Source organism: Melozone crissalis, unplaced genomic scaffold, assembly GCF_028551555.1.
Source record: "Melozone crissalis strain CALT ecotype California unplaced genomic scaffold, PUWL_Pcris_2 ptg000018l_1, whole genome shotgun sequence".
Lineage (NCBI taxonomy): Eukaryota > Metazoa > Chordata > Aves > Passeriformes > Passerellidae > Melozone > Melozone crissalis.
In genome coordinates, this window is record NW_026535796.1 from 8,395,764 (window position 1) to 8,407,545 (window position 11,782).

An 11,782-nucleotide genomic window follows, 5' to 3' on the forward strand; every position below is an offset into this window, starting at 1 on the left:
CCCCCCCGCTGCCCCGGCCCCCGACCCGCCCGGCCGCGCCCCCCGACCCGCCCCGTCCCGACCCGCCGCGCCGGGGGGCTCGGCCATAAATACGGCCCCGAGTGGCGCTCCCGGACCGGCGCGGCTGCGGAGGGGGTCGGGGCAGCAGCCAGCGCTGGTGGCCTCGCCTGGGACAGGCTGCGAGAGTCTCGGCTCTGCGCACCCGCCCGGCCGCAGAGCAGCCCGGTCGAAGGCCCCTCCGTTCCGAGCCCCTCGCCGTCCCCTCTGGTCTAGTCGCTGTCCCCTCTGCCGCCCCCATGGACTTACTTGGCCCCATGGAGATGACGGAGGGCTCCCTCTGCTCCTTCACAGCCGCCGATGACTTCTACGATGACCCGTGCTTCAACACGTCGGACATGCACTTCTTCGAGGATCTGGACCCGCGGCTGGTGCACGTCGGGGGTCTGCTGAAGCCCGAGGAGCACCCGCACCACCACGGGCACCACCACGGGCACGAGGAGGAACACGTCCGGGCGCCCAGCGGGCACCACCAGGCCGGCCGCTGCCTGCTGTGGGCCTGCAAGGCGTGCAAGAGGAAGACCACCAACGCCGACCGCCGTAAGGCCGCCACCATGAGGGAGCGCCGGCGGCTCAGCAAGGTCAACGAGGCCTTCGAGACCCTCAAGCGCTGCACCTCCACCAACCCCAACCAGCGCCTGCCCAAGGTGGAAATCCTGCGCAACGCCATCCGCTACATTGAGAGCCTGCAGGCCCTGCTGCGCGAACAGGAGGACGCTTATTACCCGGTGCTGGAGCACTACAGCGGGGAATCGGACGCCTCCAGCCCACGCTCCAACTGCTCCGATGGCATGGTGAGTGCCCCAGGGAGGACTCCCTGCCACCAAGGTGCCCTGGACACTGCTGGTCCAAACCTGAGCGGGGCGAGTCACATCTTCCTGTCCTTCCTATAGCAGCTGCCTTCTGTACCTCCCCAGGCAGAAGACAAAGTCCTTTGTCGTGCCTTGAGCACCCGCAGCAAAGGGAGGTGGGGTCCCCACATGGCAGGATCTTTGGGAAAGAAGAAGAATCTCTTACAAGCTTTGTTCCCTGGAATAGGAAGTTAGGCAGGTTCCCCATGTGCTGGAGGAGCCAGGGCAAAGTTGCTGGGGGAGAACTTTGGGAAGCTGCCTGGAATGGGGGCATTGCCTGTGATCCCATAGCTTCTGAGGCATCTCTGTTTCCATCTTCTGCTGTATCATTACCTTTGAATCCTCTAAGGACAGCAGAGAGCAAGGGCCCCCTAGGACATGGTAGTTACGCGGGAATTGGTAAGAGTCTGGGTTTTGTTTTCTGCCATTCATCATGACAACAGGAGGAGCGTTTAAGCAACAAGAACTGGTTTTTTTGACCCTTAAGAAAAAGATTATCCATTTCTCTTCTCACTCACGCCATCCCCTCCATAGAAAATTACAAGCAATAAGAAGGAGAATCCAGGCTTTCAGTCCAGTTTGTACATTAGGGGCATGGGAGAAGAAGGGTGGGTGCCAGAGAGGGTGTCTCATCCCCATGTCTTTTGGCTGGGGCTGTAGGTTCAGCCTCTGGTCTGGCTCTGGGCTGGTGGGATGTGGTGACCAGAGTGTAGAGCAGCGCTCTGGATAGGCCATTAACTGCCCTTTCAGACCAGAGACTGCTTGTTGTGCTCTGGAGGGATAGTCGTTACTGAGTTCAGTATCTGTGATTGAGATACTTAACAGATTGGAGAGATTTACACAAATGATTCCTCTTCAAGATACAGCCTCTTCTAATACAGGAATTTGATTGTGGGTTAAACTATTGTAAACAAATATATTAGTCAATGTTCTAGAGCATTTTCTATACAAAATGGAAATGGGAAGAGAAACAGAAGGAAATACAAAGCGACAAGGTAGACAGAGGCTTTTAAAGAGGAATTAATGTTTAGAAAAATGTTCAAAAACTAAATTAAAAAGACATAATTCCCCTTTCACACAGGTCTCAGGACACTCAGGTCTCCCTGTTGTAAACTAAAGATACATAAAGGGCTGGTCAGAATGCTGGAAAGCCTCATCTCATCTGTAAAGTTGCAGCATTCTATGCAAGAGTGGTAACTTTCCTGTGGAACAGCTGTGCCACATAAACTATTCTGGGGTGGACCTCCTTCTAGCCATGTTTTTCCTTACTCAAAGAATCTACTACTTGATGGCATTTCAGACAGGACTGGAATGATGGCAACAGATCAGAGCCTGAAATATGAAATTAGATGGTTCCTGGGATTTGGGTAAGAGTCTGACCTCACTTGGATTTCTCTCCTTCCCAGATGGAGTACAGCGGGCCTCCCTGCAGCTCTCGCAGAAGGAACAGCTATGACAGCAGCTACTACACAGAGTCCCCAAATGGTGAGTACATGCCCTAACAGCAGTGTGAAACACTGAGACAGAGGCAGGCAGTGCAGCAGCTTCCCTGTGCCTGCTCTGTGTCCAGCTGGGCTGAGAGAGGAACCTGCCTTTCCAGCCAGCAAGCCACTGCTGCTGGTAGGGGCCCTGGATTTCCTCTAGGTGTATTTGCAAAGATGGGGATGTGTTATAGCTGTACTTCCCATTTTGCAAATCTAACAGTTGGACAGAAGCATGTTATTGTCTACAACTAATTTCAGCATTTGACCATATTCTACATGAAGATTTCTTATTCTATCATTGATCCAAAATGGAGTAATTTATGACTGATTTCAAATCTGCTCTTCCCTTTTTATGGACTCAGTGAAGCCTTAGAGCCTCCCTGTCCCCAGAGCAGCAGACTGTGGTTGCACATCTCTTCCATTGTGAAATGACAATCTGTTTTCTGGTTATTGGTGTCCTTCACCAATATTAATTTCCTCTGAGTCTTCACATGCCCACAAATGTGCAGTGCCCACTGGTGGTAATTACCCACTGGATAATCTGAGCACCTTTTTGTCTGTTTTTTAGATCCAAAGCATGGGAAGAGCTCTGTTGTTTCCAGTCTCGATTGCCTCTCAAGCATTGTAGAGAGGATTTCCACAGATAATTCCACATGCCCTATACTGCCTCCAGTGGAAACTGTTGCTGAAGGGAGTCCCTGTTCCCCTCCAGAAGGAGTGAATCTGAATGATGGTGGAGCCCAAATTCCTTCCCCCACCAACTGCACCCCACTCCCCCAGGATAGCAGCAGCAGCAACCCCATCTACCAAGTGCTATAAGGACCCCTCCAGCTGGACTGCATCAAAACCAATTTGCTCCGTTTGGCCTCGCTCAAGACCTGCCTTCTAAGGTTGAAAAGACTTCTTAAGACTTGTTCCAATTTTAAAATATCACTGAAAATTCCTTCAACTATCTAACTTTGCAAACCTGTATCACTTCAAAGTACACATAGTTATTTATTGGTTGTTAAACTAAAGTTATTTAATACGTCTAGAGATAAAGTTGTGTACCATGAAATGGCCAATGTTTAATCTGGGCTGTGGGGAATAGGAAGCTGGCTCTTGAATGTGGAGGAAAATAGAAATCTACAGCAGTATTGACATGATAGATCCTTCCTATTACTCCTGTTCTGGCCAAAATAAGGTTGTGGACCATTTTTTATAAAACTTTTGTATAATTGTAAATAAGAGTTGCTTTCCAAAAAAAAAAAAAAAAAGAAGAAAAAAAAAAGAAAAAAAGAGCAAAATAAATAAATTTTAAAAAATAAAACACCAAAAACTTAAAAAGGGGAAAATTTTAAAAATATTTAATATTGCTTGGTTTGTTGTGTCAAACTTTAACTTTATATATTTATACGATGTGGTTGCCAAGAATGTTTTCACCAGTATTCTAAATAAAGACCCTTATTTATAAAATCTGTGGTGTTATCTTGACTTTCGTTAGGGCTTCTAGAATTACTAGGGCATTCAGGAGTGGTATTAGATCTCTGCCTTGGCAGGAAGAAGATACAGGCTCTGATTCAGCAAAGAAATCAAGAACATGCTTCAGTTGCACCACTTTGCATAAATATGCTGCTGTCAAAGGGTCTCCTTTCTTCATATTCTGTTGTGGTCACTGCTAAACCTAGACCTGAGCATCACAGGTCATTATTAGAGGGATCAATAAATAAGCATGTTTCTCCTCCTGCCCCCAAAATCTACAATTACATTGGAGCACTTGATCTTACAAAGATGTGTTGAAACGAAGAATCCCAAAAAATGAGACTCTCCAAATCCCAGTGTAGCTACTGAAACGCCACACAAAACTCACAAGAACAGGTACTACATTTTGGGACAAGTGTTTACATTTTTCATTCAAGTTCTATTTTTCAAGTGTTTGTACCAATTTCATGTATTCTCAGGTATTAAAAACTAATTGCAAATGAGTTTTGGCCATAAAGTTCAAGTCACATATCACAGTTTTCCTCAAGTTCAAGTTGGAATGTAGGCCAAAGATAGGCAGTTTTAATTTGGATTTGAACTTTATGCATCTCTGGCAGCACTGCTCCAGGGATTTGCTTCTTGTTTAGAGCCTCTCTAAAAATAACCAGTGGGCTCTGTTTCATTCAGTATCTATGTGTAACCTTGAAAGCTGGCTGTGCAACTGAAAAATGTTTTGCCCTGAGCTGGTTGTCATTGGAAAGTAACAATCAGGGTGTTTCTGTGCATCTGGACAAGAATAACCAGCAACTACAACCTGTTTCTTATCACATCCCTATGATTTATGGATTTTGTAGAAACATCACAGTGAAATAAAAACAAAAAGCACACTGAAAACCAATCTAGGTATCGTCATCGTCCCTAAATACTTTGATGACAGACTAGTCATTGTGTTCTCTGTTAGGTGACTATTATAGAGGGAGTTTGTGCAGCTCTTACCTTAAGCAGGAAAAAGAAAGAGGGAACAGCTAATTCCAGGGAATGTCTCCCACTCCTTTAATCATGTATGGCCTTGAAGGTCAGTGTTCTCTGGAGAGGAGAGGAGCAAGCTGCCATGTATTGAGCAGAGCAATGTAGTTGCTTCTCCTTCTTCCTGGGGCAGTCATGCTCCAAGCTTGGTGATTTTTCTGAAGCCAGAGGGGCAGGGATGGTAGCAGCCATGGGTATTCCTTCCTCATCCATGAGCTTGGGGTCATGGTGGATGATAAATCAGTGTCGAGGCATGGGACCATTCTGTGGAGCAGCCCAGGCTCCCAGAGATCAGAAGAGACTCTGAGGCAGGACTGCCCACTCATCATCTTCATCAAAGTCCAACTTTGACTCCCTGTGGGCAGAAAACACTCCAGCCCATAAAGATTGAGCTTACCCCTTTCATTTTTCCATTAAAGATAAAAATCAAACTAACTTGAGAATGTGCTAATTCATACTATCATTAGTCAGGAGGGTCTCTACTAAGGCTGGAAAAATAGCTCAGGTTAGTTGGAAGCCTGTATCCCTTACAAAAGCTAAGGAGAGACAGTTGCCTCACAAATCAGGACCTCACACATCATCAATATAATTTTCATTGCCTTCAGCAAACTATCAGGCCCACAGTGCAAAAGTTTCAAATAAATGCTCTTGTGAAATACTAAAGATCTTTTAACCCTCATAATTTGAGGCCAGTAAAAGCATCCATTTTACTGCCAATAAATGGCAACCAAAGGTATTTTGGCAGCTCAGGAATGACAGAGGCTCTGGACATGCTGGCAGCACAGAGTTCATGCCTGCACTGCTTGCACCCCACTTCTGAGGGACAGGATGGGGGGTACCTGGCTGAAGGGTTGGCATGGCAGAATGGGCACAGGGCACTTGTGTTCAACAATGTACATGCAGTTCCATGTGAAGTCATGTATATTGCATTTCACTGATTTATTTTAGCCACCCGAGTTTCCACATACTGATGTTAATGTTACAACAGAGAACAGGCATTTAGCACATCCCAAAATAGATGGATGGATGATGAGGAAAAAATATTCATAGGTTTCCTATGCAGAGCCCATCTTTCTTCCATTGATGTCAGTGAGAAAAGTTCACTGGAGTAAGGCCAAAGGGCATCAGCACTGATAAATACATGTTTAGGTTACAAATGTATTTATTTCTTACTTAGATAAGGAAAATTGTTCTCTTGTGCCATCTCTTCCTGTTTATTTCTAAGGTAATAAATATATTTAAAACAAAGCCTTGTGCATGAAGAGGACAGCATGTAACTGATAGAAATATATCCCAGTCTATGAGCAAATATTTTGAGGCTAGTAATATTTGGATTCAGAGTTTTAGTTTAGCTCTGACACAGCCAAGGAGCATAGGCAAGGCCGATCCAACGTATACAAACTTTGGGTCTTAAATTGGACTCCTGAAGATGAATTTAGGCATTTAGGGTTGGTCCTACAAGACAAAGTGCAGCCTACCTTGGTCTACAGAAACACTCCAGCATGGGCTCCAAACACACACTGATAGTCTGAAAGTTTTTGCCACATAAACTTTCCAGGTCAATATGATGTTTCCTAAGGAACAGTGCCTCCACAAGGAAAGCCATATAGATACAGACAAATAAAGGAAAGTAGCTGTCTTCAAATATAATGATAAGTGCACATTTTAGGAATGTTTGATTTGATTTGGTAGCTTAAGAAAGTACTGCATGACAAACCCAGCACTACTGGTTTATCTTACTCAAACCACTGCTACGGAAAAAGTGAAGAGGAGTAAATTTATATCTCACTTGCATGTAATAAATGCTTCAATTTTACATTTCATCAGATCATTTGCCAGTATGAGAATGAAGAGGATCTTTTTCCTACTTTCAATATTCCACAACAAACTGCAATAAAATTGCAAATAACAATGTTAAACACCATTTCCTGCATTATCATAGCAATACTGCTACAGAAGTATATCACATACCAAACATTCAATTTTAGGTAAAAGATATATGAACTATTCTTGGTATCTGTTTTCCTTTTAAAAAGATTTTATTATCTGTATCCAAATATATTAAAGAAATATTAAATTGGCAGTTTCTTCACACCAGATACTGCTCTTCTAAAATGACTTGTCACTTTCAACTCAAGATAAAGACCTTAAAAAACCCCTTGAAAGTGGACAGAAAAGCAGCTTTCATTTTACATCTTACATTTTGCAGAGATATTTAAAAGGTTCAAAATGTGCAAAGAGCCAAAACTGCCATCTTCAGAAGAACTACATCCAAAAGAGACAAAGAAACCTTTTTACCTTATACCTCATGAATTGTAATGAATGAATTAATTAATATTTCATTTTTGTTTAAAAATTTCCTTGAAATCAGTAGGAATATTTCCAGCTTCAGTAGGAATATTTTCAGGCTACTGCACATAATACTGTCTGGGATAGTGTTCAGGTAGCAGTGCAAAGCCAGGACAAACTCCCTGCTGTGACCCTTTGCTCGTGCTCTGGTCACTGACCCATTTCTGTCACAACGCTCTCAGATGTGCCGGTTCCCCTGAGCATAAGCCTCTGAACAAGCTGCCAGGCTTTAGTGCTCACCTGATCTTGAAAGTACCATCCAGAAACTGCCCCCATAATAGTGCTGAAAGCCTACAACAGTTCCTAAATGAGTGGCTGACACAGAGCCTGTGATAGCAGGAGATGGTATGAAGGTCATTTCACATAACTTGCATGTGGCAATCTTGGCTTCACAGGCAGGAGGTAAAAAGGCCTGTGTAGAGTCAGAGTGCAAATCTCTGACAGCATGACCTGGAGATCATCTTGGGAGGCACATCCAAGTACCTCATTAAGCACTATTTACTATCAGCTCACCCTCCCTCAGCCTCTCAAATCACTGGTTTTCTAGTAAAACTGTTGAACAGCCATGACCTCCTCTCCTTGATGGATGCAGCATGCTCCCTTCTCAACAGGCTTGCTGTGCAACTGGGAATGTCATTAGAGTGGAGACCTTTCCATCTTGACATTTCAGGGCTAACAAGGGAGGGGATGGTCCCTAGCATAATACAGAAGAGCTGTCAGAGAGGCCTTTCCCTCCCAGGACCCAGCAGCAATTAGGAACACATCTGACAGAGCCACTTGGGTCAGTGTAAGGAATCCAGAAATTTCCCTGTGGACCCAGAAACCTACATTTTGCATACACAGCCACTTGTGAATATAGATTTAACACTGTAAGCTAATGGTGAAAGCTGATCTATCCTGTAACCATGGGGTGATAGAAAACCTCAGGGTTTTCCCAATAATACAGTCAACATGGCACTGAATTCACATTTTCTTACTACAACAGCAATAACTTTTATCATCTACAGGCATCTTAGCAACATCAACAGCTGTGCTATTTATGTAATAATGCATAACCTCACATTTATCAATAGCAAGGCAAATGCTGTAGCTATTTATTAAAAATTTACTAAAAACTCTAACAGACAATAAGCCACTTAATCACATGACTGAGGGAGGTTACAATTTTCATTGGGATTTTGGGAGTCGGATTCACTCAGAAGCCTGTGTCTCAGCACAGTTACCTCCTAGTGCTGCATATCCATTGCAGTAAAAGGGGTCCCCCAATCTCCATAGCTCTCCCTAACCCACCTCAACTGACCTTGAGCCTCTTCTGGTCCAACAGCCACATCTGCTGGGAAAAATATTAATTACATTTCTTCCTGAAATCATTGCTTGGTGAACTCCATGCTCTGTTTTATCCTCTTTCCATCATGTCACGTTTGTTGGTGCAGGAACAGCAAAGATATTCACAGTCTTCAGACAGCATCTAGAGGCACATACATTAGGAGCATCAAGAAAAATATATTGGAAAACCCAATTTCCACCCTACTAAGAACCTTCTACAAAAATAGAGACAAAAAAATGGTAAGATTAGTATGGTTGGTTGCGTTTTGGCTTTTTTATTGCTAGGCAAATTTTGGGGCACCACTCTATTTTTCTTTAGGTGAAAAATAAAGACAAAAGGAGGGAGAAATGGAAGGTCTTTAAATGCGTTGTATGGCCTGTGCTGAGAGCAGTGGTCCTGAGGGAGACAGGCTGCTTGCCAAGAAGGCAGGTGGGGAGATGCAGAGGAACTGCAGATGACAGCAGGATCACAATGACATTCTCTGGTGACAAAGTCCCTCAGTAGGGCACAAATTTTGGCCACCAGACCAAGGGAGGTGATTTCCCCCTCTACTCTGCTCTGGTGAGATCCCACCTGGAGCTGTGCCTCCAGCTCTGGGTCCTCAGCACAGAAGGGATATTGACCTGTTGGGGGGAGTCCAGAGGAGGCCACCAAGATGATCAGAGGGATGGAGCACCTCTCCTATGAGGAAAGGCTGAGAGTTGGGAATAGTTTAGCCTGGAAAAGAGAAGGTTTCAGGGTGGCTTTCCAGTACCTGAAGGGAAAATACAAGAAAGATGAAGAGAGCCTATTCAAAAGACCATGTAGTGACAGGACAAAAGGGAATGGCTTCAAACTGAAAGAGAGTAGATTTATATTAGGTATTAGGAAGAAATTATTTACTGTGAGAGTGGTGAAGCATTGGAACAGGTTGCCCAGAGAAATTGTGGGTGCCCCGTCCCTGGAAGTGCTCAAGGCCAGGTTGGGTGGGGCTCTGAGCAGCCTGGTCTAGTGAGAGGTCTTGTTCCAACCCCCTTTCCATAGCAGAGGGGTTAGAACAAGGTGATCTTTATGGTCCTTTCCAACCCCAACCATTCTATGACTCCTTTTATATTTTGGCCACACAACATTCCTTTCTTTCACATCAATGCTCTACTTCTGAATCCTAAACTAAATGAAGCAATACCTTTTTGTTCTGATTTTTTTAACTTGTTTTTATGGCACCTGCGAGTTTCCTGAGGCAGGAGCCTAGACAATCCACATTTGAGAGCTGCTGCTTGCTGCAGGGTGAAAGTACATTATTGAACCGACAAGCAGTGTGTAAGCTTTTCTCCGGGCCACCGGAGGGCAGCATTTCCATGAAAAACAGGACTTCGGCATCTGTTTTTTTCACTATATACATTACTTTTTCCCCCCGTAAACTCTCACATCTAACTCTTTCTCAGCTCAGGTAGAGAGCATCATTTCACACCGCAACAATTGAAATCAATGAGCTGAATTCCTAGCCAGTGTAAATTCATAAGTCTTGCTGGCAGTTGACACAGTATACTGGGATTATTACAGCAAGTACAAGCTCATGGTTTGAGTTTGGATGCTCAAAGATGCATTTTGATGGAAAAAAACCCTTTTGTTTATACGGCAAGGCATCCCTATGTATGGACTAAAGTTCAGGATGAAGAGCATCACAAAGCAAAGCATTTATACAACAGCTTGTAAAAGGAGACCATTCTCCATCCAGGGCACGTAATGCTCTCATTACAGATCTAATGGCATGAAAATACAAATGGATGCAAGGGGGTTCATGTGTCACACGTGTTCCTTTGTATGGGACAGGTCACACTCACATCGCTTTGTTCCCTTTGGAAAGGAAGCGGGTATGTGCTAGGCACTCGCGCTCTAGGCTCTCAAAGGCTGTCCTCTGCAGAACTACACACTCGAAACAGCTTGCAGTTGAAAGCCAGCTGCACAAAATGTAGTCCCAAACAGGCCTTTCAAAAGCTTCACAAATGCCAATTACATTAAGCGATAAGAAAAAAAGCAACGAAGTAATGTGCCTAATTAACAAAGCTAGAGATGGAGCCAGCCACTTGGTTTGAAGTACTTCCAAGAGAGATGTTAAATGCAATGGTCAGGGCAACTCTGGAAGAAATAAATTAACATGCTGGGTTAATATTTCAAGCTCTGTGGGAGTAAAAACTGTGTGTGGTAAGAGGAAACAAAGGTAAAAATATCACAGGGTGCTATTCTGTTTGTTTGTTTGCCAAGGACACTTTAGCTTTTGCCATTTATTATTCTTCATGATATGCTCGAAATTATGCAAGAAGACATAAAAGTGTCAGCATTGCGTCACTGGCCTTCCTAAATTTATCTTTTACCCACCTGTTAAATCTCAGCTCAAGGTCAAGAGAAAAACTATTTTAAGTGAATGCACTATGAGACAGACACATTCATGAAAAATATCTTAGGAGAATTCTTTATCTTTAGTACTATCTGCAATCACAGTTGAAAAGATGCCCCACACTACAGGACAACAGTGGAGTTTTTCTGGTCCTCATAAATAAGAACTGACTGACAGCTGCCCGGTTCCAAATCTTAGATACCTGTGGTTGGGAAAGCTCAGGCCATCACAAACTCTCAAGTTCCAGCAAGTAGTGTGGCTTGAATCCATTCCAGTACTCATCTGTTGGCAGCTGTTTCCATCTGCTCCTTCTTGAACCCTTGTGCTGACTCCCTAGGGAAGAGCAGGAAGATTGTCACGCAATGAACTCGCTTGTTGTGAGCTGGCTGCTCATGTTTTACCCCAATCTGTCATCTCACCTCATCTGCTCTCTGGCCTTTTTTTGCCATGAGAATTCTGAGTTCTGCTCTGCACCTAATAGGGAAAAGAAACCCCAAACCAATTGTTCCTCAAATTATTCCTTCTTTTAAGTACAGATAATTATTATGAACAAGAGATAGAGAAAAGATTGATCAGATCACTTAATCCTCACAGCTGAATCCCACAGTGATTCCTGCATGTATGTTTTGCAGCTAGAAGTGTCTGACATACCTTCAATTTGTGATGAGAGAAGGCAGATGACCTTCAAGCACTCCATGACCATTACCTGCAGCCTTTTTTTTTTGTTTGGTTCTGTGGTAAAACACAAAATGTAGAAAGAGGAAAAAAAACCCCAAAATAACATTTTCTAGTGTGGACATCAGTGTTTATGTTTTCTGGACTTGCAGCTGAGCTTTAGGAACTTTGGTTG

The 11,782-nt window shown here is 44.1% G+C and overlaps 1 protein-coding gene and 1 long non-coding RNA gene across 2 annotated transcripts; one reads left to right on the forward strand and one right to left on the reverse strand.

Annotated features, from left to right (window-relative positions):
- Positions 1-296: 296 nt before the first annotated feature.
- Positions 297-3,566, forward strand: MYOD1 (myogenic differentiation 1). Its single transcript, XM_054276026.1, has 3 exons — positions 297-851; positions 2,315-2,393; positions 2,961-3,566. The coding sequence occupies exons 1-3, from the start codon at positions 297-299 to the stop codon at positions 3,209-3,211; spliced, it is 885 nt and encodes a 294-aa protein (XP_054132001.1). The 3' UTR covers positions 3,212-3,566.
- Positions 3,567-6,700: 3,134 nt separating this feature from the next.
- LOC128936800 (uncharacterized) lies at positions 6,701-11,261 on the reverse strand. Its single transcript, XR_008483008.1, has 3 exons — positions 11,135-11,261; positions 8,529-8,696; positions 6,701-6,767 (listed from the first exon to the last, which is right to left on the reverse strand). It is a non-coding gene; the product is annotated as an uncharacterized LOC128936800 (long non-coding RNA).
- Between the last annotated feature and the right edge of the window lie 521 nt (positions 11,262-11,782).